Source organism: Gamsiella multidivaricata (assembly GCF_025024155.1).
Source record: "Gamsiella multidivaricata strain RSA 2152 chromosome Unknown BC939scaffold_18, whole genome shotgun sequence".
NCBI lineage: Eukaryota > Fungi > Mortierellomycota > Mortierellomycetes > Mortierellales > Mortierellaceae > Gamsiella > Gamsiella multidivaricata.
In genome coordinates, this window is record NW_026251726.1 from 232,851 (window position 1) to 259,448 (window position 26,598).

Here is a 26,598-nt window from a genome sequence, read left to right on the forward strand (position 1 = left end):
GAAAGAAGTGGACGATGTGGATATGGCATGTCTAAGGCATATCCATTGCGGAAGTATCGTTTTGGAAGGGGAAGGATGAGCCATCAAAAAAGAGTGAATGTACGAAACGTACCCGATAAAGAGCAAGGTGGCAGCCTTGTGTCCGATGGCCGCTTCTGGTTCCTTGGCTCCTTGCCGTTCAATATCGACTGTTTCCCTTTCTGATTGTCCGTCAGAAAGGTCCACCTTTTGCTGTGATTTAGGCTCGCCGTGTACTTCAGGCACAGCAGCGTCCTTTTCGCTAATAGCATGGACAGGGGTCTCTTGCTTCGGTGCATTGTTCGCTGCCTCAAGCCGCGTCAACGAGGACGAGGTGGACGCAGCCATTCTGTGCTATGAATGGCGAATGTATCGAGGAAGGGCACTGAGTTTTGTTGTGGAGTGGTGCAAATAAGGGTGCTGAAGCTGCAGAAACACTTGGATCCGCGAGACAATCGAAGTAGAGGAAAAAGAAGGAGAGGGGGCGCTGGATAGAAAGAAAGGCGGACAGACAGACAGTTGGTGGCAAATGATCGGTGGAAGAGTGCAAAAGTGCAGACGAGGAATTGAGGAAGTGCCATGGGTTTTATACGGATTTCTTTGCTGAATAGTCGAACGATACTACATGAGCATCAATAAGCATCTTTGAATGAGGAATCGTGTTTATTTGTTTGTGTATGTGTGTAGTGTTCAAACGGTATCGGTTGCTGCCAAACTTGTTTGCGAGCACTGGCACGCGCAATTCGCAATCCACCTTTCCCATCTTTCAGCAAAGTGCAACAACCTGTATGTTGGCCGCTACGTCGGGCATCCTCGAAAGGTCGATGGACATTTATATTCATTTGTATCATAATGAGCGCCGCCGATTCCTTGGATGGTCATGTAGGCGCATGCAGGGAGAGCTCCTCTTCTCCACAGGCAGCTAACCAGGAAGATATGGATGGGTCCAGCTGCTGCGATGATGACCCGATTTATTAGCTTTAACCATTTAACATTTAATGCCTAGGAAAGGATAACCTTCTTCATCCCCACCTCGTTCTCTGCCACATACTTAGACTAGTGCGTGTGTGCATGTGTCTTTTGATTGCTCCGGGAGCTAGCAAGAGCAAAAGAAGCAATTGAGCGCTTGTATGCCGAGGAAAAGGGCTGCAAAAAACCGGTTGTGTAAGCTATAGAGTGGCGGCGGTAGTAAACAGGTTTGTTGCACAGCGCGGTACACAAGGTCAAACAGGTCCTTTTTGTTCATTTTAGAATGTTATATCGCTGGTCTATCTGGGTCGATGCGCTTTGTTTGGCACAGGGGGTGAGGAAAAGAAGTAAATGAAGAAAGAAACAGGTAAAACAGGTAATAGGAGTGCATGCTTCTCTCTTACTTGACTACTACAATCGAACCTATCCTCCAAGCGTTACGCCTCGAAAAAGCAAACCAAGAAAACAATCCGCTGCCAAAAATTACAAAACGCGCCCACGACTGGGTTTAGACGCGGTTACGCTCGTGCCTCCTATGATGCCATTACCGTACAGAGCGAGGGAAGGGACGCTTTTTGCACTTGTAGACCGTAGAATCGCTCCTGCGCGTAAATGTTAATATGGATGTCTATCGAGTGCTTCTCTTTATTCCGGTTTGTGAACCGGCGGTATGCCGTTACTACTATTCCCCAGAAGAGATACGTTTCGAGTATATCACTCTTTTTAGGAGCTCCTAGCTATAGCTCCCTTTCTTGGCGAAAGGAATTATGGTATCTAAGCCCAATCTAAATTTCAATGACTATATGTGCGGTTGATTTACCGCAAAGAGTCGGAACGCTTTTTTTTCCCTTTTTCTTGACCACCACCTCTACCCCAGACCTCCATCTCTGATAACTTCATATTCTTACGACTCTACGATGGACATCGACGGCTTGTGCTCTTCTTGAAAACGAAAGGGTACGAGGCTACTGTGCACTAAAAACACCGTTCTCCTCAGTCATTTTTACAGTGGCCCGACGCGTCGAGTTGACATCCCAGAATCTCTTTTCTCTATCATTCAGTATGCCTGCACACCCTACATCATGGGGATTGCACACACCGCCGTCGAGAGGGCGATAGAGAAGTTCGGGACCTCTGCTAACTCTGTTCTTTACTTGGACGGCCCTCATTCGCAAAAAAAGGAGCTCGTTTATACCCGTCGACAAGCGATCCGCGCAACGGCTATGGCGCAGGCTTAAGGCAGCATCAGCCCTGCCCTACAGAGCACAAAAGCATGGAGAGAAGAGGACACGGAGGGGATGATACGGGCAACGAAGAGGAAGAGAAGGAGGGTATGGAAGGCCAAGGGAGTGCTCAGACCCAGTTCGTTGGCATGCATCTCTATCCCTCTGGCAAAATGCAGATCGGTCAGTGCATGCAACAGTTCATCGATCAAGCACAGGACCAGGGCCTGCTGGGTAAAGGGAATAGAGCTGCAATAAAGACCAGAATGCCATATAAACTCAGGAAACACATTGCTGCGATCCGTTTCCTCTCAACTCTTAGCTGAGCTCAAGCGAATCTGCATGAAAAAGTAAAGGATTTCACCGACTTTAGTCGCCATTGAGGTTTAGCTCGGGAAGCAATTTGAAAGAATGCAGAGCTAGCAGAACTGACTTTCGCTATAACAGCTCTAGACTTAAAAGGACAAGGGGCTCTTGCCAGACGGGCGCAGTATCGAGATCCGTAATAACTTCTTGGCGCTCGAGAGTTTTATCCATTTGAACCAAACCAGTAAGAACCTTCGCAGGCTAGTTTACGTGACATCCATTAGCCAGCCTTTCGTCCCGTACCCGAAAGTGCCACTGCTCCACATCTTCTGGCGGAGCAAGACGCCCAAGGAAAGATTAAGGAAACCAATTGAAGCAACGAATTATGATCCTGTGCTTGTTGACGCATTCGATTGACTGGTGGATCAAGAGCCAGGTTTCCTTGTTACAAGGCTGCTTGCAGATATAGGACGAGGCGGACCCAAACGGCGTAAACCAGAAGCCTCGAAATTGTACAAGAGCGCAGCAGCAACGATGCCCTTGAGCAAGTTTCAACAGCACCTTACACTCATTTGACAAGGCAACTTCGATCCCAGTACCTACATCAAAGTCGAGGCTTCCCATCTTTGTTCAGAGAATAAGTATATATTACCATCGCTGGGGATTTTTGAATAGTTGAAAGTGGTATGGGTGGACTCTAACTTGGAGCAGCGTTTATGATATATTAGGCTAGATCCTCCCGCTATATTGTCACGGGCGCGAATGAATAGTACGTGTCGAAGAAGTGCCCAACGGGTTAGCAGTTTGTGAGGTGGGTCGAGATTCGTAGATTGTATTGCAAGACCTACAAAATATGCGTGCATCGCGAAATCATGACAGGTCATAGTATCTGCAACGTCGTTCGCGGGCATTTGCTTCACCAACAGTGACCTCTATGTCCTGAGCCAATGGATGAGGACGGGGTGTATCCTTGAGAGCAAGCTGCAAAGTAGCAGACAGAGGATAGTAGCAGCACCATCAGCACCAGCATAGCTCCTGCCTCTGTAGGACAAGAAGGCGGCTGAAGGCTTAAACGAGCAAGGGTCGGATCCCAAAACGAGGCCAACAAGCTACTTCAGCTCTGCTTGTGTGTGTCAGCAAGCACACTAAAAACGATTGGGTACGCGTGAGGAACCAGGCATCCCGTTACAAGAATGAAGTTTGACAAAATTTTCTCCGGTGACGTAGCTATGGTGGGATTCCTGTTGTGGCCCGGAGCCGACGGCAATCTCGGTGCGATTGAAGATTTGATTTGCGTTCTACTTTTATTACATCCTCTCATCACCCTCTCCGCTCTACCTCCTCCTCCCTCTCACGCCTCCCTTTTTTTCCTTTTCTTTCTTTCTTTTTTCCTTTTCTTCTCTCTTTTTTTTTTCTTCTTTTCTTCGCTTCGCCCGCAAAAGGATCAACCTACTGACAACAATGGCTTCTGTTGCGCGCCTTCTCTCGCGTCGCTCGACGACTTTCTTGAGCAAAACCGCCGCGGCTTCGGCTGCTCGTCCTGCACACACGGCCTTCTCGCCTCTCTCCCTCCGGAGCAAACCTACGTTTGCTAGGTTCATGTCCACCCAGGAGAGGGAGCGTGTCATCGAATCCGGCTCAAGCAGCTCTTCCACGCACCACCACCACCTCGACCCTGACCTGGTCGGCGCCACTATGCCCATCAGATCGACCATCTCCGAGGACGTCGAGATTGACGACGGCGTCGATGTCACCTCTCGCCACTTTACTGTCAATTTCGGACCTCAGCATCCCGCCGCTCACGGTGTGTTGCGTTTGATTCTGGAGTTGGAGGGAGAGGAGATCCTCCGCTGCGATCCCCACGTCGGTCTTTTGCACCGAGGTACCGAGAAGCTGATCGAGTACAAGACATACCTCCAAGCCCTTCCTTACGTAAGTCTCATTGGCGATTTCTCGATTGCTCCTCACTCCTGCTGCTGCTCCTGCTATTGCGTCTTGGACAGGATAGCTCGGATCGACTGACCATTATGTATACTTCTACAACGTGCATATCGATCGGACGCTGGATAATTATTCTCACACTTGGACCAACGGCGTATGACACAACAGTTCGATCGTCTCGACTACTGCTCGATGATGGTCAACGAGCAGGCTTACTCTCTGGCTGTCGAAAAGCTGCTGAACATTGAGGTCCCACTTCGCGCCAAGTACATCCGCACTATGTTTGCCGAAATCACTCGTGTCATGAACCACTGTATGTCCGTCATGTCACATATTATGGACGTCGGAGCCTTGACCCCCTTCTTGTGGATGTTCGAGGAGCGTGAAAAGCTGATCGAGTTTTACGAGCGTGTTTCTGGAGCCCGTATGCATGCTGCCTATATCCGTCCCGGCGGTGTCTCGCTCGATATCCCCAGGGGCTTGTTGGAGGATATCCATGTTTGGGCTGATCAGTTCGGACAGCGCATGGATGAGGCTGAGGAGTTGATCACTGGAAACCGTATCTGGCAGGGTCGTACCGTCGGTGTCGGTCGCGTTACTGCCAAGGAAGCCCTCGACTGGGGCTTCTCCGGTGTCATGTTGCGTGGATCGGGAGTCAACTGGGATTTGCGCAAGGTCCAGCCTTATGATGCTTATGATCTCGTCGACTTTGATGTCCCCGTTGGAAGCAAGGGAGACTGCTTCGACCGTTATCTCTGCCGTATGGAGGAGATGCGTCAGTCGCTCCGCATTATTCATCAGTGCATTAACGACATGCCCCCTGGCCCTGTCCGTGTCGACGACCTTAAGATCTCGCCCCCTCGCCGTGCCGATATGAAGGACAACATGGAGGCCTTGATCCATCACTTCAAATTGTACTCTGAGGGTTACTCTGTTCCTCCCGGTGAGACCTACACCGTCGTCGAGGCTCCCAAGGGAGAATTCGGTATGTGCCTTTTTTTTTATCATTTCTCGGGTTTAGCTGATGTTTTTGTTTCTTCGCTTGAATGCAATGATTAATCTTGTCACCTATATTTTCGATATCAGGCGTCCACCTCGTCTCTGATGGCAGCAACCGTCCTTACCGCTGCAAGATCCGTGCTCCAGGATTCGCTCACTTGGCTGGTCTGGATTTCATGGCCAAGGGCCACTTTATTCCTGACGTTGTCACCATGATTGGAACCATGGATATTGTGTTCGGAGAAGTCGACCGTTAAAGGGCTGTTAATGAAGAGAGATGAGCGCAGAGATGATACTACCGCAGTGAAGAGTGAATTACATGAGCTGGATGCATTTTTTTCTTTCCCTTCTTTTGCACCAACATACGACCTGGGATTAGAATGCCTCTTTCTTGTTTTCTTTTTTTTTGCACGATGCCAAACTTTTTCTTAGAATAAAATCATATCGTTTTCAATACTTCTGCATGCTTTATGCTTTAATCGACCTTTGCGAAACATAAGGAAGCATTTGTGCCTCCGAATCCAAATGAGTTCGTGAGTGCGGCACTCAGGATCTTTTCCTGTGCCTTCAAGGGAACATAGTTGAGTGTGAACTCGCCGCTGTCGTCGTGGTTGTGCAGGTTCAGCGTTGGAGGCAGGATATTGTTCTTGACAGCCAGGATCGTAAAAATGGCTTCGACAGCACCAGCGGCGCCCAAGAGATGGCCCACAGCGCCCTTGGTGGATGAAACGGCGATCGAGTCGTGATGTCCGTCAAAAACGCTCTTGATGGCACAGTTCTCGGCAATGTCGCCCAACTGTGTGGAGGTGGCATGGGCATTTACGTATCCAACATCTGCGGGTGTAAGACGTGCAGCCTTCAGGGCCCTGCGCATGGCCATGGCGGCTCCAGCGCCGTTCTCTGGTGGTGCTGTCATATGATGTGCGTCGCCTAGGAATAATCAACGAGAATTTTGCATTAGGGTTGAAAACATAGCAAATTAGACGCGACCTGAGTACTATCGCTACAAAAGTACCTGAGAGTCCATATCCTTTTAACTCTGCATAGATGTGTGCACCGCGTTTCTTTGCATGCTCATATTCCTCCAGCACGACGACGCCGGCACCCTCGCCAATGACGAATCCATCCCGATCCCTGTCAAAAGGCCTAGATGCCTCTGCCGGGTTATCATTATATTTAGTCGCCAATGACTTTGCTTTTGAGAATCCAGCAACGGCCATGGGGTGAATACAAGCCTCGGAACCACCTGCAATCATGACATCTGCATCTCCGTATTGAATAAACCGCATGGCGTCTCCGAGCGAGTGCGCTCCGGTGGTACAGGCGGTTGAGACGGCGTGATTGGGACCCTTGTATCCGAATTTCATGGTCAAATGTCCAGCGGCCATGTTGATCAAGATCTTTGGAACGAACATAGGGCTCATCTTGCGGTAGCCCTATAATCAAGATACCGGTTTGTCAGTATATATTATCCCCTGAGAACTGGTTGTAGCAGGATGCTTGCTGTAACCTTACGCTTTCGGCAAATGACAAAGTGGTAGCGGCCATATCATCTAGACTTCCGATGCCCGATCCAAGGCAGACGCCTGTACGCTCCTTCTCATCCTCGGTCGTATTTTCCCACTGTGCATCCCGGATCGCCATCTTTGCGGCTGCAATCGCGTACTGTGTAAAGAGTGCCATTCTCTTTTCATCCTATGTGATCAATAACGAGTACTCGACTGTTAGCATTGGTCGAAGGTGGGCACATGTACAGCGTTGCAATAGCCTATTTGAGGTCGAAGAAGGACCTACCCCACGTTCAAGCCATTCTGTCGAATCAAATCCCCCAAGAGCTTGTCCACCTTCGCGCTTGACCACTGCGCCGACCTGAGAGGGTAAGCTGTCGTAACCAGGGAGACCACTGGGAGAAGGGTGATCCTTCAGGGAAACGACACCACACTCTGCGGCGATAAGTCTTGACCACGATTGTTGGACGCCGATACCGAGGGGCGTGATAAGGCCGAGACCAGTAACGACGACACGACGAGCGTTGACAGCCATGTTATGAATGAAGAATGGAGGGAAGCGTGAGAGAGTTGAATGGAGAAAGGGGAGTGAAATAAGAACTATGTTCAGCACTGTCACATTTTGCCCTTCAAGCGGCGAACCCTCGGACAAATTGGGAGGGTGTTGCCAGGGACACGCTGAAAGAGGAGACGGATGTTGCCGATTAGAACGGCGGACATGATACCTAGCCTATTCTTGTCAATATCGTTGAGGAGAGCATGAGCACCGAGGTATCATGGTACGTTCGCCTTCTGTGCTAATGCTTGCCCATATTAGTATCCAGGCTCAAGTCAAGGATCCCTGACCCGCATATTGATAGTCCCGTGGCTTGCGGTCACTTTCTTGTTTACTTGACCTCGGTGCATAATTGGCGGGGACGGGCCCTACAAGGGGAGCTCTCTTCGTTCTCACCTCGACACCATCAACACCTCAATAATAATGGCATCGCTCCTCAACTCGGTCAGGGTCGGCCTTCGCGCTGGCCTTACAACCGAATGCCGCTCCTTTGTCACAGCCGCCACACAGCCTGCTACCTGGACTAGTAAGGATTAGCATAACCTCGCGGGATCTTACGTTCGACGAAAGGACCGTAAAAAGGCACCCGAAAACTTCAGTGCACTGTTCCTAACCGGGTCCGTCACCTTGATTGCAAACGGATAGGCAAGTCATTGAGGTCAGGAGTTATCGCAAGAAAGAAAGGCATGACCGCCATGTGGGACGAGTGGGGTGTGAGGATACCCGTCACTGTTCTCCAGGTACGACTCGGCATTTTTAAAACCGCAAAGGATCGGCAGGATTGAACGCCGAACAGGCTGTCTCCAGACAGGGAAAGACTGCTGCGACTCTTCAGACTGACTGTTGATTCATGTCACAATCGTTTCCATGGATTTATCTTTTTAGCTGGAGCAATGTCAAGTTGTCCAGGTCTTGAACGAGGAGGCACACGGATATACTGCTCTTCAGATCGGCAGTTCGGATCGCTCGGAAACGAATGTCACCAAGCCCATGTTGGGTCACTTTGAGAAGGCTGGCGTCCAGCCCAAGCGCAAGTTGTTTGAGTTCCGTGTCACGCCTGATGCGGTCTTGCCCGTCGGTACTGAACTAGTTGCCTCTCACTTTGTTCCCGGTCAATATGTCGACTGCTCTGCACCGACGTAAGTGCTTCCCTTCCTATTTGCCTATGGAATGATCATATATTGATTTTTTAAGGGATTGATTTCGCTAATCATACTTCTTCATTCGACCGAATGTGGACACTTGGGAACTACAATCATATTTAATGGACACCAGTATGGGCAAGGGATTCCAAGGAGCCATGAAGAGACACGGGTTCGGAGGTCAGCCAGCATCACACGGTACCTCGGTTACTCACAGATCGCTTGGTTCAACGGGTCAGCGCAAGGACCCCGGCAAGGTCTTCAAGGGCAAGAAGATGGCAGGACGCATGGGAGGCGAGCAGGCGACTGTCCAGAGCTTGAAGGTCATGAAAGTCGACAACGACCTGAACCTGATCTACGTCAAGGGCTGTGTCCCCGGTGTGGATGAGCAGTTTGTGAAGGTCCAGGATGCGGTCAAGAAGCGTGGAGATAAAATCGCACCAGCTGATGTCTTGCCTCTGCCGTTCCCCACAGCTGATCCTAAGCTGGTCAAGGCTATGCCAAGAGAATTGGTGGCCAAGACCGGTGGATCGGATCCGTATGTCATGCAGGAGTAAGGATTAAGGAACGGGTTCATGAAGTTGGAGAAGAACAATAGATCTAGCTTTGCCATCATCATCTTTTTACATACATTTACCAATAAATACAGCAAACAGACAGAACTTATGGGCACATCGTTGTTTTTTGATCCATGATGTTTGTGGTCGTCAGCCATTGTATGTTATGGATGGAGAGTATGTATTGCCAGTCTAGCCGTCGTTACGGCTATGGCGGTTCTATGCAGCGATTGCGACGCGTGTTTCGATAGGTTCAGCAGACCATCCGCCCAATGCGTGAACATCTGGGATGCGTCTCCTCCAAGAGTGAGAGCCAGACTTTTGTCATCAGCGGAACGACTGGTTTGATCGCCCTTTTGCATCCACTTCTTCACGCTCCCCCTTTACTCTTAAAGCTGGAGGATCCAGGAGACATGGACTGGCCCATCTTTTTGTTCTCTCTTATTGTTGTACATGCAAGTAGGAGTGCCCGCTTTTGGAGCCAGCGGAGAAGGGGATAAATCCAGGATGCCCTTCTTTTTTGAGGGTGCCAGAAAAGACGACGGCATCCCCCTCTCGCCCTCCTGGCGCCTCTGCATTTCATAGACTCTAGCCCCCTCTGGGTGCATACTATCCTCCGTTGGTGTCCAGCCAACGGTGGTCGATCTTGCCTTATTTTTCTTTTTCTTCTTCTTCTGCCCGTTAGTTTTTTCTGCCCTTCATCTCCCGCCCATTTTCTGTCGTCTCCTTGAAGTCCCTTTCTTCTTTTTTTTTTGTATGAGCCTGAACTACATCTATTCTGCTCTCTCCTTTGGTACAGGCATGATAGACATCCCCGGCCTTAAGGTTCAATGCTTCCTTAGTAGCCGAGGCAGAGACTCTTGTTAATGAGTATAGCGGGGCAAGCAGCATACAGCTGTAAATGAACGAACAAACGAAAAGCATCACGCGCGCTTTGGTCAGGGCCTCTTCTGCTGGCCAAAATCAGTCTAGGTTGCACAGGATACCCCCATGTACTACCTGTGACAAGATTTCACAAAAAAATTGACATACGCGTCGTTGAAGAGGATGGGCATTCATGTACGCGTCTCGAGTACGATCCTGCTCCGGATTTCGAGCTCGCTCGTAAATACTCATTCAAGCAGCCGATGTTTTATTTTAAGGGACATATCAGTCTACCGCCTCGAGCCCATGGTTTCCTTCCTGTGGTTTCTTTTTGGCTTGTTGCTTTGCTAATTTGGTTTGACAATGACTCTCGCTCACAGGGAAAAGACGGATGGATGAATACCTTGATGCCTATGCTGATGCTGGCGCTTCTTCGTCTAGCAAGTCGATTTTATCCCCAAGGAATGACGCATGAAATAAGAGAGCGAGGAGAGAATAATGTGCTTAGAAATGGTTACAATAGTCTCTTGACAAATGGTAACCAGATGCCCCCGCCCCGGAAAAAGACAATTACTCGGCGGTCAGCCTTGGTTGCTCCCTCTTTTCTATTTCAGTCCTGGTCTTTGTTTGTGCATGTCCCTGTGTCCCTTTGGTTCTACTTCGAGATGGCTGCTTCGAAGATGGATAGGCAAACATGGGTAGCGTACACGCACACTTAATGCGAGATAGAGAGGTCCTCTGGCGTCTGCAGGTTGCTTCCAGAGCGAGTCCGTGCCCATGTTCGTTTCTTGAGGAGTGCCCCGGTGTCAGTGGCAATCCCATTTGGGCTAAATGAAGCACAGCACATCAAGAAGGAAGGAGGTTCGTATTTTCTGTTTCCTAAGGCCCCTTCCTTCCCTTTCGACGCCTCTTCCACTCGTGAGCAAAAGGCTATTTGTACTGTCTACGTGCCGCGTTCATTTATAGACTGAAAGACAGGCAAAAAGACAGACAGTACGTTCATTCACCCATCCATTCATTCATTCGTTCTCTCGTTCATTTATTTAATTGACGCCCCATTCTTCCATCCATTCATCTACTCATCCGCGTCGCCCCGCTTTAATATCTCCTCTGCTCTGACTCGGATTCCTTTTCCACGCGTCCGTTCTCTATCCCCCCATCGTCCAGTTGCGTTAAGGTGCATGTTATGCTTATCCGATCCTCTTCCAGTTCTGGCCCGACTGTCCGAAAAGAAAACCTCAGCACCAGATCTGCATCTTTCATAATAATCCACATATCGCTTTCTTCGCGCCCATTATTTTCCTGGCCAACAGCTTAGCCCAAACATCCAAACCATATCGCACACTTAAAACGGTCGCGCTCACACATCCCCTTCGGCTTTGAGGCAACCCGTTCTTCCTCCCGCTCTCTGATTACATATACGGTATTACCCCATCAAAGCTTTCCTTTCTCCGTTTCGTCCCCGTTTCTCTCTCTCTTTCTCATGTATGTATCAAGTCAGCAATTACCCCGGCTTCTTTATATATCGTCTTGATCTGCAATAATCTCTCTTATTTCTCTCTCTCCATCTATCCACTTCCTTGAGGACCTGTACGGCCTGCACGATTTTTTTTCTGCGGACGATCCATACAACCCATTACGAATTTCAACACGGCTCATTCCACGTTACACCATAACACAGCACAACACAACACAGCACAACGCACACCCCATCCTCCGCACATTCCGCTTATTCACACATCCCTCTTCTCTGCTGTCTATCTTCTTATCCTCATATATACACATACACACCCTCTCTCTTGTTCCCAGAAGCTCCGCCTATTCATGACCAAGACCAGTCTCTACTATCACTTTTCTTCACAGTTCACAATTCCCCAAATATAAAAAAGGACCGTGATCACGACTTTTACAAACCTTTGAACGAACATACCCAATTCGCGACGAATCACTCTCACACTTGGCACGACCAAGTACCGGACTCACTCCTCATTCCATACGACCGCATCAACCCCTCTGTTCCCGACCTACATCCAATAAATACGCCCACACTCCAACACTTCACGTCCACCCACAACGATCCAACCTGGTTCTCCCCGAACATATAAAGCACTACCAGTTCTAGCTCAAGCAACAAGCGCCCACACACGTATACGGAAGAGCAAACGTACAGTGCTATTATCAAAGGCCTTTTGTCTAACTAATTGTTACTACACCGTTGCTATAATTTGCATCGCCTTTGTCCACCCTCAACTCAGTCCCGGCATCCACTCCCTTGGCTTCCCCGCTGCCCTTCTGGGCTATCATTATTTCTCTTCCTCCGTCTCCTCTTCTCTAATCTCTCCTCCTTTAGCAACTTGACTTTCTTGACTGCTCGGTCGGCTTTCATCTCTTATTAAAAAAGAAAGAAAAAACCCTAAGATCTACGAATCATGATCAGGATCGCCCACAAACAGCCTGCTGGCAGCAGCACGATACAATATCTGGATGCATCCCGCAGATTCCTTGATCTACAACGGTGCGGTACTTCTGTCTCCTCGTCACCGTCCGGAGGTATCGCTCTCACTACAGCACACGTTCGACGTATATCCTCAATAGTAAAAAAATCATCCTTCACCTCCTCTTCCAAGAGGCTAACGAGCATCACACATACGAACCGGCGACATTTGTCAGCCCCCTTGGACTCTGGAGCCGCTTCCATGGCGCCATCCTCCTTGCATTTCAGCCGCCCGATCCATCATGTCTACCATTCTGCTATTCTTGGTCATCGCACAGCCCTTCCTCCTCCGTTGTTGCAGCGTCAGCAGCAGCAGCGTGCATTTCAATCAGCAAGGATTATATGTCGAAGTAGAGCACTTGACGACTTTGGTGGCAGCGGGGATCGAGTGTTGGGCAAAGACAGCCTGAAAAAATCATCCTCATCAGCGGAACCTGGCTTAAGGACTTCGATTCTTTCAGATCAGGTCTTATGCCCGCGTCCACATCCTTCGGGCTATCAGAAGACGATGACACTCGAGGAGGTCATGGCTGATATCAAACCATTGGAATTGAGTCCTGAACTGACGCTGATGGAGGAACAAGAAGTCCGGGCCGCTAAAATCATTGACGGGAAAGCAATTGCAAAGTAAGTAATAACCATAAAGATCGAGAGAAGTGACTAAAAGCAGTGCAGGCCACGTATATTTTCCTTCCTTACAATATCGTCGCTCGAATTATTCGTTTTGTGCTCATCCTCTTTTCGCCACACTAACGACTATCACGCTTGCCTTCTGATATAGAGCGATTGTCAAGAACGTCAAGACCGAGATTGACCAGTTCAAACTCCAGAACCCAACCTTCCAACCGCGACTTGCGATAGTGCAGTTGGGAGAGAAGGAGGATTCTAACGTTTACGTGGCAATGAAGAAGAAGACGTGCAAAAGGGCTGGGATCGAGTATACAGAGCACCACATGCACGAGTCCACTTCACTCGCAGAGCTGCTGGACATCATCGGGAAGCTGAACGCAGACCCCGACATGCATGGTATCTTAGTTCAGCTACCATTACCACCGCATATTGACGCAAAGATCGTTACGGAAGCGATTGATCCAATCAAGGACATTGATGGGTAAGTTGGCTGCTCCGTGTAACCGAACGACCATCCACATCGCGCATAACCTTAACGCGTTTAACGTTGCCCCGTCCAAGGTTTCATACGACCAACATTGGACGACTGGCCAAATTGTCAACAATGCCCGACTTTGTGCCATGCACACCAAAGGGGGTTCTGGAGTTGATTCGATCTACAGGAATTGAGATCGAAGGCAAGGCTGCCGTTGTTGTCGGACGCAGCGACGTTGTTGTAAGAGCCCCTTTCCTTTTGCATATTGGGCACAAACCGCTACAGGCCCCATTAATCGGCTAACGCGTCTATTATCGATTACTGTTTGCTAATATGGGATCCAGGGTGCTCCAACATTTCATTTGCTTAACAAGAACAATGCCACAGTGACGCTTTGCCATGACAAGACCAAAAATCTTGCTGAGACTGTAAATGGGGGTTTTTTCCTTTCAATGCAGCAGATGTGCAAACATAATCCAGTCTCGTTTCGTAATACCGTCCCGAACATTTGTTGGTGATATAGGTCAAGACAGCCGATATCCTAGTGGTTGCGACCGGCCATGCTGAGCTCATCAAAGGGAACTGGCTCAAGAAGGGCGCAGTGGTCATTGACGTTGGAATCAACACTCAGAAAGGTACAGTCAAGCATCATATTTGTTCAAGCCTGAGTTCATCACCTTTCTATTTGTCTCTGCTGACTCGACGGGCGTTTTTTTCCTTTATCTTTTGTTTCAATCTTGCACCGATGGAAAAAAAAAGACCTTACCAAAAAGAGAGGTGTCCGCCTCGTTGGCGATGTCGAGTTCTCTAAGGCTCAACAGGTCGCTGGCCACATCACCGCTGTTCCTGGGGGCGTGGGTCCCATGACCGTGGCAATGCTCATGGAGAACACGCTGCTCTCAGCACGTCGATTCTGGCAAACCCAGGTCGAAGCAGGCGCACTGTCCAAGATCACGCCTTTACCACTAACTCTCAAGGAACCAGTCCCTAGTGATATCGATATCGCGTTGGGACAGACACCCAAAGTCATCAAACAGGTCGCAGAAGAGATTGGGTTGGGGCCTGATGAGGTGAGTGCTGGAACGCTCGGAGTGGTGATGACATGTGGGGCTATTGGGTTTGCTGCTAACGTCGTTACCTTTCCTAGTTTGAGATGTATGGCAAATATAAGGCCAAAGTCGATCCCGGAGTCTTGGAGCGTCTTGAGCACCGTCAGAATGGCCGCTACGTTGTTGTGACGGGTATCACGCCCACGCCCCTGGGTGAAGGAAAGTCAACGACGGTCGTAGGCCTAGTTCAGGCGCTGGGAGCACACTTGGACAAGATCGCGTTTGGATGTGTGCGTCAGCCCTCTCAGGGTCCCACATTCGGTATCAAAGGCGGTGCTGCTGGAGGTGGATACTCTCAGATCATCCCAATGGACGAGTTCAACCTGCATTTGACTGGAGATATCCATGCGGTCACCGCTGCCAACAACTTGCTTGCTGCTGCGATTGATGCACGCATGTTCCATGAATCGGGCGCTACCGATACGGTAGGTCATTTATTGAAAGTCGGATGATGGGCTACTGACCAAACTTTAGATAAGAAGATTAAAGTAATTTGATTTTTGTTTCTTTTAGATGCTCTTTAACCGCTTGTGTCCCAAGAAGAAGGGCAAGCGCATGTTTGCGCCAGTGATGCTCGAGCGATTGACGCGCCTTGGGGTCCATAAGAGCGGACCTGATGATCTGACGCCCGAGGAGATCTCGAAGTTTGTAAGACTTGACATCGATCCAACTACGATCACCTGGCAGCGCGTCATGGATACAAATGACCGATTCCTACGCAAAATCGAGGTTGGACGCAATGCAACCGAAGAAGGCCACGAGCGCATGACCGGATTTGATATTGCTGTCGCGTCCGAGGTCATGGCCGTGTTAGCACTCAGTGCGGACCTGAAGGATATGCGCAAACGGTTGGGAAGGATGGTGGTGGCGAGCAACCGGTCCGGCCAGCCAGTAACGGCAGATGATATTGGAATCGGCGGTGCATTGACGGTACTGATGAAAGATGCGATCAAGCCCAATTTGATGCAGACACTTGAAGGTACGCCGGTATTTGTTCATGCTGGGCCGTTTGCGAACATTGCACACGGCAACTCTTCCGTGATTGCGGATCGGATTGCGCTCAAGCTGGCAGGAGTGGAGCCAGGGATGAATCCAAGTAACATGGGATACGTAGTCACCGAAGCCGGGTTCGGCGCAGATATCGGGATGGAAAAGTTTTTCGACATCAAGTGCCGTGTCAGCAACTTGGTCCCGAACGCGGTCGTCCTGGTTGCGACTGTGAAAGCACTCAAGATGCATGGTGGCGGGCCAGAGGTCGTCCCGGGAAGGCCTCTGCCAGAGGTATACTTGAGCGAGAACTTGCCGATGCTGGCGGCTGGATGTGCCAACTTGAGGAAACACATTCAGAACGCAAAAAAGTTTGGCGTGCCAGTCGTGGTAGCGATCAACAAGTTCACGTCGGATACGGATGCAGAGATGGCGTTGATTCGTAAGTTAGCCTTGGAAGCTGGTGCCTCGGATGCGCTGCCGTGTGATAACTGGGCCAAAGGTGGGCTGGGCGCTATCGAGCTCGGTAAGGCGGTGGTGGAGGCGTGCGATAAGCCGAGCGATTTCAGGTACCTGTATGATGTCCAAGACGGCATTGAAGCCAAGATTGAGACGATCGCGAAGGAGATGTATGGAGCGGATGGGATCGATCTGTCCAAAGAAGCTCAGGACAAGATCTCGACATACACGCGCCAGGTAAAAGAAAAAAAAAAAAAAAAAAACCGCGATTCTTCGCGATTGTGATTGAAAGATATGACATTTGTCAGTCGATGCTGACGAAGATTGCTTTGGAATGGTATCTAGGGATTCGCTGGATTGCCGATCTGCATGGCCAAGACACACTTGTCGCTCTCGCACGACCCAACTAGGAAGGGGGTGCCGACAGGGTTCCGTCTGCCAATCCGTGACATCCGCGCGTCCGTAGGTGCTGGATTCCTATACCCACTGATCGGCAACATGCAAACTATGCCCGGTCTCCCAACGGTGCGTTCTTACTTAGTGTGGCATCGTCATTCTCCACCGCTGCTTTCATCATGGATTTAACTGACAGTTCTCTCCGTGGACTTTTTTTTGTAATAGCGGCCATCCTTTTATGACATTGATATCGATTTCAAAACAGGTCGCGTCGTCGGCCTGTTCTAAACCGCGACTCTTTCTTCCATATCCATCACGAATATCGATCTTTAACGTATTTATTCTCATGCACTATTTTTTGTTTTTACTATCATTTGTATACCCTATATACAATACCCTTACGACTATTCATGCCCTTACTCATCTATGGACGATTCTTTAAGACCCATGATATGAAGCTTTTTTACGATTTCTAGTTTTATGTCAAACTACAATAATGAGGCGTGGGGATTTGCAGTAAATCAGGACTTTACCAAGAATGTAATATCGATTAGAACGGATGTCGGTAGGCCGATGGGGTAATAGTCGATGCAAGCATCTGGTCTTCCATACTTGGCATGGCGCAAAAGACATGCTCATGGGCTGCGTGGTGAAAGTGTGGCCAACGCGCTTATTACTTGTAGGGCAGAAGGGTAATGTGGAGCGGTTCACCGCATACTCATATCATCATTGTCTACGCCGTCCGCTATCCACACCGAGGGTCTGTTGACTCAAAAGTACTGTGGTAACGGTGCACCGAGCTGGGTTATTCTCTTAAAGGCAAATATCCACATCCTCGCTTCTAATCTGTATATAAAAGACCTGAAATCCTAGTGCTCTGTCTCCTTCTGTCCGTTGTGCTCTTCTCTAGCGCCCAGTTCTTTGTAGAACACTACTCACAGTCTCAGCATCCGCGCGCATGTCTCTAATCCATCGTGATGGAGTTGTAGGTGGAAAGCCCATTTAACAGGCTGCTCTTTTCAGACGCTTGGTTTCAGCCTTGTCCACATCTAATGCTCTTTCTTACAAATAGACGAGCCCGTGTTTACATGAGACGATGGGTTTACGGAAGACCAAGAACTTTTTCGGCGTCGATCAGCGTAATGTCCACAGGTCCTTCTGCTGCCGAGAGCGTCCTCTTCACTCTAACTTCCATCCATGAAAATGTACGAGACCAGTATTAACTGGATGAGGACGAGTGGGAGCAGTGTCCGCGGCCTTTTTTTTTTTTTCTTAATTGCTTTTCATCCTCATCTTGATCTCCTCAACACTATTTCGGACCCATCTCCAACAGTGCTTCATGCTGGCAGATTCGATCTTACCTACTCTGAAGAAGATGGAAATAAAAGTAAATGTATCTGTACACTCTGGAGCTGTCTGTTCGCACTGAAAAAAAGGAGCCGTCGTTATCGGGAGCCTACGTTAAGGAAAGAATTCCAGGAGGATCGCTTTCCTTTTTTAAACGCGACGGACGGTTAGTCGTGATAGTGCTTAATATTCTTGTGCCGAGAAGCCTGCAGCTGAAGAATATGTAAGAAGGGGATGTAGAGGTAAGAAAAAGTAAGAGAAAGCAAGAGGAAGAGGGAGAGGGAAAGTCGGGGGATCAGGAGGGGGAGGGTGTGTGAGTGCCGGGCTGGAGGGGAGGGCAGGCTCCCTATTCGCTGGAAAGGGTCGCGTCTTTTTCCCACAGTGGTGGGGGGCGTGGTGTGGGAAATACATCTCCCCGATTAACCTTTACTTCCCTTCAAAGCCCATCCGCGCCGTGCGTGTCCCTGCTCTGCCCCTCCGTCCGTCCCTTTCGTTTTTCCTCTGCCCTGCTCCACCCGTTCCTTCCTCCTGAGAAGCATCCACTTTTAGTTTGAATGAAGCTCCCGTCAAGAACACTGCCCGCCATCGAGAGAACCATCCGCCATTCGAATCTTTCCCACCCTTCCTGCCCCGCTCCCCATCCAAGGCTCACCACTTCTTTTTCTTGTGCGCGTTTTTATTTGTCCTCTCCCTCTTTTACTTCTTCTTCTTCACTTCTTCACTCCCCTCCAGCCCCACCCTCGATCGCACCCAGCTCCTCCAGGTGCATCTTCTCGACCGCGCCTCATTCAGGATTCCTCCTTGCTCTTCGCGCTCTCAAGCCCTCGTTCTCTCTCCCGACCCGGGCTCGTTTTTTCTCCTCTTCTCCTGCCACTTTAACCAACACCAAGACTACCGCCACCAACTCTACTGTCACAATGGCCAAGGTTATCGACGGAAAGGCAATTGCCCAGTAAGATGCAGACTCTATCTTTATTTTTTTTTGTCAATCACCATAATGCAATCGAGATATCAAGCAGCATTTGTTGACCTGACCTGCCTCAATTGCACAATCGTATCATGTCATGGAATAGGCACCTCCGCAACGACATCAAGTCGCAAATCGAGGAGATGCGCAAGACTGCACCAAACTTCAACCCAAAGCTGTCGATCATCCAGGTTGGAGCACGCGAGGATTCAAGCGTGTATGTCAACATGAAGAAGAAGGCTGCTAAGGAGGTAAGAGCGCATTCCATACCAATTGGGACACGGATTGGGTTTGCTTCAAATGTTATCAACCTCGTTTGTCGGCGTTGCTTATTCTCGAAGGGCAGTGAAGGGAAGGGAAGCCGCTCCATGGGCCCCCGATCTGCAGGAGCAGTCGACCCGCCCTGAGTCACTCACAATGCAAAAAAAAAAAAAAAAAAAAAAAAAGATGGTTACCATATACGGCTCTTTATACTGACTACCCCGGAATGTGGTCCTGTCTGAATCTGAATTTGAATAAAACGTCAATAGGCTGGCATGGACTTCGAGCTCTTCCACTTACCTCCCACCATCACTCAGTACGAGTTGCTGGCCAAGGTTCAGGCCCTGAACAATGACCCCAAGGTGCACGGAATCCTCGTTCAGCTCCCTCTTCCCGACCACTTGGACGACAGAATGGTCACGGAGGCAATTAACCCTAAGAAGGACGTTGACGGGTACGGTAGATCAGATCAGGAGATGCATTTGAGTGTCGGGGAGGGCCAAGAGTCAAAGGCGCGCAAGGAAATGGATCAGAGCAGGCGATGCTAATTTATACGCGTTTGTTTCTTAATTTTTAACGTGTAGTTTCCATGCCATTAACATTGGTCATCTCTCCAAGCGTGCCTCTGAGCCGGCTTTCGTCCCCTGCACGCCCAAGGGTGTCATTGAACTCATCAAGTCGACCGGCATTACCATGTCTGGCAAGAAGGCCGTCGTCGTTGGACGCAGTGACATTGTCGTACGTACCATTTATCGTTGGTCTCCTCGTGTTCTTGCTCGTCCTTATATCTTTCCGTGTGTGCTGATTTCTGTTCCTCGATTTTTTTCTTCTCAGGGTACCCCTGTGTTCAGCTTGTTGACCAAAAACAACTGCACTGTCACGCTGTGTCACTCCAAGACCCAGAACTTGCCTGAGATCGTCAAGGCGGCTGATATTGTTGTCGTTGCTATCGGAAGCGCTGAGTTTGTCAAGGGCGAATGGATCAAGGAGGGGGCTGTGGTCATAGACGTGGGAACCAACGCCGTCGAGGGTATGCGAGGCATTTTTTTTTGATGATATTTGTAACATGGACAGAGGATACCATAATAGGCATCCCAGGGCTCAGCAGATAGGAGGGCTTAGCTCATTGGGGAAGTTATTGTGTGAACAGTTTCTTACCGTTTTTTTTCCATGTTTCTTTGGACAGATTCAACCAAGAAGTCTGGGATCCGCTGGGTTGGGGATGTCGAGTACAATGTTGCTTCTCAGCATGCTAGCCATATCACTCCTGTTCCTGGCGGAGTTGGACCCATGACTGTCGCCATGTTGATGCAGAACACGTACCTCTCTGCTGTGCGCTTCTTTAATGAGGGACGTCAGCGCACGATCAACCCTCTTCCATTGCAGCTTTTGGACCCCGTCCCCAGTGACATCGCCATTGCTTTGGCTCAGAAACCCAAGCCTATCAAGTACATTGCAGAAGAGCTGGGACTCTTGCCCAGTGAGGTAAGTCTGCATTTTTTTGTTTGGCAAATTGGTTTGTTGACACTAGACAGGATCTAGGATTCGATGACAGTGATGCCGGATGACTCATCATTGTCTAACCAATTTTAGCTGGAGCTGTATGGCGAGTACAAGGCCAAGGTCAACTTGGACATTTTGGATCGCCTCTCTCACCGCAAGAACGGCCGCTATGTGGTTGTCACTGGAATCACTCCAACCCCCTTGGGTGAAGGAAAGTCGACCACGACCGTTGGTTTGGTTCAGGCATTGGGCGCTCACCTGAATAAGATTGCCTTCGGATGCGTCCGTCAGCCCTCTCAGGGTCCCACATTCGGCATCAAGGGTGGTGCTGCTGGAGGTGGATACTCTCAGGTTATTCCCATGGACGAGTTCAATCTACACTTGACAGGAGATATCCACGCGGTAACTGCCGCCAACAACTTGCTTGCTGCTGCAATTGATGCACGTATGTTCCACGAGAAGACCCAATCGGACAAGGCTCTTTTCAGTCGTCTGTGCCCGGTTAAGAAGGGCAAGAAGGTCTTTGCTCCTGTCATGCTGGGCCGTCTGCAGCGTTTGGGCATCAACAAGACCGATCCTTCGGATTTGACACCGGAGGAAGTGTCACGCTTTGCCCGTTTGGATATCAACCCCGACACAATCACTTGGCAACGCGTCATGGATACCAACGATCGCTTCCTGCGCAGGATCGAGATCGGAAGGAATGATACCGAAGCTGGCCATGAGCGTATGACTGGATTCGATATTGCTGTTGCTTCCGAAGTTATGGCCGTCTTGGCTCTCAGCACCGACCTCAAGGATATGCGTGAACGGTATGGTGTATTCTCTGTCCTTGTTATATGCAGTGCTGATTTTTCGCCATTGAAATCCTTCTCATGCCATATTTCGTGCTTGATGTTGTTTCTTTATGATAGTTTGGGCAAGATGGTGGTTGCAAGCAGCAGAGCTGGCGATCCAGTCACTGCCGATGATATCGGCATCGGTGGAGCATTGACTGTTTTGATGAAGGATGCGATCAAACCTAACGTGATGCAGACGCTCGAGGGCACTCCTATGTTTGTCCATGCTGGTCCTTTTGCCAACATTGCTCATGGCAACTCGTCCATCATTGCCGACCGCATCGCGCTCAAGTTGGCTGGTATTGAACCCGGCGAGGATGAGGATAAGATGGGCTATGTCGTGACCGAGGCAGGATTCGGAGCTGATATTGGAATGGAGAAGTTCTTTGACATCAAGTGCCGTACCAGTGGGTTGGTCCCTGATTGTGCTGTCCTGGTTGCGACTGTGAAGGCGCTGAAGATGCACGGTGGTGGACCTGAGGTCACTCCTGGCAAGCCCCTGCCCGAGGTTTACAACACGGAGAACTTGGAGCTGTTGGAGACAGGATGCGACAACTTGAGGAAACACATTGAGAATGCCAAGAAGTTTGGTGTCCCTGTCGTAGTGGCGATTAACCGATTCACAACGGACACAGATGCGGAGATGTCTTTGATCCGCAAGATCGCATTGGAGGCTGGTGCGGATGATGCGGTCGCTTGCGAGAACTGGGCTAAGGGCGGTCTCGGCGCTATGGATCTCGGAGAGGCGGTTATCAAGGCATGCAGCAAGCCAATTGATTTCAAGTATCTATACGATGTGAGCGCAGATATCGAGTCGAAGATTGAGACGATTGCCAAGGAGATGTACGGTGCTGATGGTATTGAGCTTTCAGACCTTGCCAAGGAGAAGATTGCCACCTATACCCGTCAGGTAAGGATTAATTGTCACTCCACATATATGCTCTTATATTCTTTATGTTGAGAAAAAGCGCTAAGGAAGGCCTACTTGTTTAAATTAGGGCTTTGGCAATTTGCCAATCTGTATGGCCAAGACGCACTTGTCACTGTCGCACGATCCTAAGCTGAAGAACCGCCCATCAGGGTTCAAGATTCCTATTCGTGATATCCGCGCATCTGTGGGAGCAGGGTTCCTGTACCCATTGTGCGGTGCTATGCAGACGATGCCTGGATTGCCAACTCGTCCTTGCTTCTATGATGTCGACATTGACTTTGAGACCGGCAACGTCGTCGGCCTGTTTTAAATAAGCAATCAGGCACGGAAGGAGATATGTTTTCCAGGGGATGCAAAGAAAATAAATGAAAACTGCCGATCGGAATCTTAAGATGTTTTAGCATTCGAATAAAACCGAGGAATATCTGTTCTCACACTGTGTTATTGTTGCATTTTTGCATGGAGTGCTGTGTTAATGCAATAAAAGAAGGATTTTTTTTCCTCCGAATTCGCTGCTCGCAATCTCCTACCATGCATGTCCTGCCAAGGTAAATAAATTGCAACGGCCAGTTTTGTCCCGTGGTCCAATAGTCCAATTTTTCTAATAATAGTGCTCAGCCCACCATAATACCATGCATATGCTGCATGAGTGCGAGGCGAATGACCGCATTGAGAGCACTGCAGAGAAATGGCGGAGTAAAGAGGAACAGGAAAATCCGCGCATGGTCATACAAGTCAAGTCAGTGCCTGAGGAAGGGGGAGGTGGGGTGTCCGTGTGTGAGCACAGGAACCAATATATAAAAGGAAGCTCGCCTCTTCCACTTCTTTAGCCTCCCACTACTCTGTTTTCGCAGCTTGTTTTTTATTTTCCCCTTCTTACATCTCACTCACTTCTCATTCCTCACTTCTCATTTCACGGCACACTCCTGCTGAACATTCATTACCTATCATACGCATCAACAGCACCAAGAGCAACAACAACACCAACAGGCGTACAGCACATCATCTTCATACCCTTACACACATCATGCACAAACTATTCGGTGGTCGCCACACACCCAGTCATGTCAACAAGCCCCTGCCAGAGCCGCTGGTCGACCCAGACGAGGGCAAGACTCCAATTGGTAACGAAAAAAAAGAACACCTTCCTTGATGGTGATGGTGATGGTGATGGTGGAGTGTATGCCACGAACAGTGTAGTATTTTTAATGCTTGGTCGTCTCACTGTTTTTTCTTTCTTTCTTTTTCTCCTCAGGTGAATTGGCGATAGTTCCTATCCAAGGACGCGATCTCCCCAACCGAGAGCGGTTCGGGAAACAAAACCCGTTCATTTTGTTCAAGCTGGGCAATGTCACGAAGCGGAGCTCAACAGACGTACGCGGCGGACAGAGGCCACGGTGGAAGGATGACCAGGTAAGGACGGTTTCGGGTGTAGACACTAGCGGATAAGGATTATGCGGGTAGTTTAATCTAACTGTTGGGAGGGGCTGATTGCTTTTTGGGTGTATCTAGATCAATATCCCACTGTACGAGAGCGACGCGAAGGATGCAACGTCGCTTTACGTGACATGTCTGGACGAGGACCACCAAAAGAATGATCTCATTGGCGATTGTGTCATTAACCTGGCCAAGGTGCTGGAGCAGGGCGAACATGATGGTAAGTTCAACGTATCCCGAAGCGGATAACGAATGTTATGACATGCTAGTGGGGGCGGGAGGATGAACGTTTGTGCTGGGTTAAAACATGCGACTCGCGGGAAAGTGTTCCCCCCCTTCGGAAAAAGAAAAAGAAAAGATGCATGCGGTCATAGTGAATGTAGTCTAAGATGCGCTTTTTGCTAACCTGGGCTTTGATATTCTGCAACTTTCTTTCCCCCCTGGGAATCATCATAGACTGGTTCGAGCTGCACTACAAGGGTCGCGAGGCAGGAGAACTCATGCTGCAGCTGACCTACTACTCCTATGTAAGTCATCACCCTCAGTCATCACCCTCAGTCATCTCCATCATCGTTGCAGGGAACTATCTCCCTGGACGTTGAAATGAAGAGAGAGCACAATGCAGGGCTGAGTAACTCACCGATTGTATTGTGTTACTGAACATGAAAATAGGAACCCACACACCCCACAAACAAGATGAACCGTGCACCCAAGACACCCATACCATCAACTGGCGCGCCTGGTCGCCGCCCCATCCATCCTACAAACACACCATCCTCAGAACACTCGTCGCCATCCTCAAAACCCGCAGTAACAGCAACCGCATCAGCAGCAGCAGCAGACCAGGGAGCAGTTTATAGACCACCGGCTATGACAGAACCAGTGCCAACACCAGTTCCAGCAGCACTGTTGGGAGGAAGAATCTCTCCCCCTGGCCAGAACCACTATCTTGGACAGATCATCCAACCCAACGCGCATTATCCTCCACAGCAGCAATATCCTCCCGTTGGCATCAACCCATACGCGGCTATGGGCGCGTACCCTAGCTACCCCAACTCCAACCCCAACCCAGGACTCTATCCACCCGTAGATCTTAGCCAAAGGCGGCAGTCCTACCCTATGCTCGGGGGCGCAGGGTACCCGTCAGTCGGATACCCCAACAACAACACCATCAATGGCGGTGGATATCCACCACAACCTAACCTCGGAGGATACCCTCCTGCGACTATTCCTCCTCAGTTTAACACCATATCTGGATACCCACCCCAACATCCAGCGATGATGAACGGCTTCGGATCCGGATATCCACCACAGCTCAACAATGTCAACAATACGTTCAACGGATACCCGCCCCAATCAAACATCTATCCACCTGTAGGGACTAGTGCCAATATCGGGGGCTTGTACCCACCAGTTCAACAACCACTTACACGACCAGCCTCAGCACCCGGTGGAGTAGGGTACCCGCCTGTGGGATACCCATACGCGGCGTCAAACTTGTACCCACCCACGCCCATGCCTCCGACTACCACTGGGATGACGAATGTGGGAGGACTATATCCACCACAGCAACCGCAGGTGTCTTCACCATCACCAACGAGCTCTTTGTCGCCCCCGGCACCGATGCCAGTACGGGGGTCGCATGCGGGAGCAGAGGGATCTAATTTCAGTAGTTCGTTGCCAGGTTCGTTCCCGGGCGCGTTTCCGGGCGCATTCCCGGGGGCGGATGGTGGAAATAAGCAGGGTACAGGAGCAAGGGCACGGTCGGCTAGTCCACCAGAGTTGCCGCCGAGGAACCATAACCAGCCGACGTCGTATTCGCACACGATGTATGGAATCTAAAACCTAGGAATGAGGATAGGAAGCATTGTACATATTACACCACCACCACGACAATAAAAAAATATAAAAAAAAAATACAATAAGGGGTATATGACAGTTCTGAGGATTTGCTGTGCAGAATAGGAGGATATGAGGAACAGATGAAGGGGAGGAAGAATTTCCACCTACCCCACATAAATGAACAAACATAACACCGGCGCGTTTAGTTCGCTCCCCTCCGGCCATTCTTTTTTCTTTCTTTCGCGTTATTATCTCTATTCGGGTACGGTGGCGATGAGCGACGACGGCGACGAGAAAACGAAGTACGACTATGGGGGCTTTTTTTCTTTTTCGGAGGTCGGTATTTTTTGGGCTACTCGCCATATCATGTCATCCAAGACCACGACGCAGATTGAAGGGACTCACGAGAGCGGACCTGACCGAGCACCCATGCTTTTCCTAAGGCCAAAAAAAGAAGAAAGTAAAGGGCCAGTAGTAAGCAGCGCAGGATCAATCGTATATGAGGAAAACAAAAATGGACGGGGTGTGAATTGACTTATTCGACATAGACCACACACATCTGCCAATGTTATTGAGCTGTTTCCGTAGTTGAGTTATCTCTCCTTGATAATATGATAATAGAATTGCATCCATTCGGTAGGCGACCAAGGTATAATGCAATCATTCGGTGTCTCGCTATTTTTTTTCTTTGCTTCTTTGCGGAGAAAAGAATATGTTCATTGGAGACAAAAAGCTTGAATTGAGAGCTGCCATGGATCTAAAATGGGCAATTACCCGGTTGAATGGTCTTTTTCCTCAGTCGTCCGTCGTCCGTTTCCATAAATACACGGACGGCGCT

At 49.5% G+C, this 26,598-nt stretch overlaps 7 protein-coding genes across 7 annotated transcripts; 5 read left to right on the plus strand and 2 right to left on the minus strand.

Moving 5' to 3' along the window:
• Positions 1-3,915: 3,915 nt before the first annotated feature.
• BC939DRAFT_445307 (nife hydrogenase-like protein) lies at positions 3,916-5,903 on the plus strand. The gene is made up of 3 exons (XM_051554785.1): positions 3,916-4,448; positions 4,626-5,442; positions 5,544-5,903. Exons 1-3 carry the CDS (start codon positions 3,978-3,980, stop codon positions 5,711-5,713), a joined length of 1,458 nt encoding a protein of 485 aa, XP_051414297.1. The 5' UTR covers positions 3,916-3,977; the 3' UTR covers positions 5,714-5,903.
• A 28-nt stretch (positions 5,904-5,931) lies between these two features.
• Positions 5,932-7,499, minus strand: BC939DRAFT_483588 (beta-ketoacyl synthase; the record flags this gene model as incomplete). The annotated part of the gene is made up of 4 exons (XM_051559194.1): positions 5,932-6,386; positions 6,472-6,892; positions 6,972-7,151; positions 7,251-7,499. 4 exons carry the CDS (start codon positions 7,497-7,499, stop codon positions 5,932-5,934), a joined length of 1,305 nt encoding a protein of 434 aa, XP_051414298.1.
• A 190-nt stretch (positions 7,500-7,689) lies between these two features.
• Positions 7,690-9,329, plus strand: BC939DRAFT_445310 (translation protein). Its single transcript, XM_051554786.1, has 4 exons — positions 7,690-8,046; positions 8,166-8,260; positions 8,406-8,659; positions 8,796-9,329. Exons 1-4 carry the CDS (start codon positions 7,944-7,946, stop codon positions 9,217-9,219), a joined length of 876 nt encoding a protein of 291 aa, XP_051414299.1. The 5' UTR covers positions 7,690-7,943; the 3' UTR covers positions 9,220-9,329.
• On the minus strand, positions 9,330-10,270 carry BC939DRAFT_445311 (uncharacterized protein). Its single transcript, XM_051554787.1, has 2 exons — positions 9,991-10,270; positions 9,330-9,691 (listed from the first exon to the last, which is right to left on the minus strand). The coding sequence occupies exons 1-2, from the start codon at positions 10,141-10,143 to the stop codon at positions 9,590-9,592; spliced, it is 255 nt and encodes an 84-aa protein (XP_051414300.1). The 5' UTR covers positions 10,144-10,270; the 3' UTR covers positions 9,330-9,589.
• A 2,878-nt stretch (positions 10,271-13,148) lies between these two features.
• On the plus strand, positions 13,149-16,921 carry BC939DRAFT_394963 (formate--tetrahydrofolate ligase-domain-containing protein; the record flags this gene model as incomplete). Its single annotated transcript, XM_051552194.1, has 10 exons — positions 13,149-13,204; positions 13,359-13,688; positions 13,769-13,922; positions 14,027-14,110; positions 14,206-14,317; positions 14,442-14,752; positions 14,830-15,216; positions 15,305-16,474; positions 16,583-16,762; positions 16,859-16,921. The coding sequence occupies 10 exons, from the start codon at positions 13,149-13,151 to the stop codon at positions 16,919-16,921; spliced, it is 2,847 nt and encodes a 948-aa protein (XP_051414301.1).
• A 1,546-nt stretch (positions 16,922-18,467) lies between these two features.
• BC939DRAFT_445321 (formate--tetrahydrofolate ligase-domain-containing protein) lies at positions 18,468-23,009 on the plus strand. The gene is made up of 9 exons (XM_051554788.1): positions 18,468-18,932; positions 19,054-19,198; positions 19,478-19,662; positions 19,793-19,946; positions 20,043-20,238; positions 20,395-20,693; positions 20,802-21,523; positions 21,626-22,460; positions 22,549-23,009. The coding sequence occupies exons 1-9, from the start codon at positions 18,535-18,537 to the stop codon at positions 22,789-22,791; spliced, it is 3,177 nt and encodes a 1,058-aa protein (XP_051414302.1). The 5' UTR covers positions 18,468-18,534; the 3' UTR covers positions 22,792-23,009.
• Positions 23,010-23,309: 300 nt separating this feature from the next.
• BC939DRAFT_445327 (uncharacterized protein) lies at positions 23,310-25,836 on the plus strand. Its single transcript, XM_051554789.1, has 5 exons — positions 23,310-23,605; positions 23,737-23,894; positions 23,994-24,138; positions 24,375-24,445; positions 24,591-25,836. The coding sequence occupies exons 1-5, from the start codon at positions 23,509-23,511 to the stop codon at positions 25,758-25,760; spliced, it is 1,641 nt and encodes a 546-aa protein (XP_051414303.1). The 5' UTR covers positions 23,310-23,508; the 3' UTR covers positions 25,761-25,836.
• Positions 25,837-26,598: the final 762 nt, after the last annotated feature.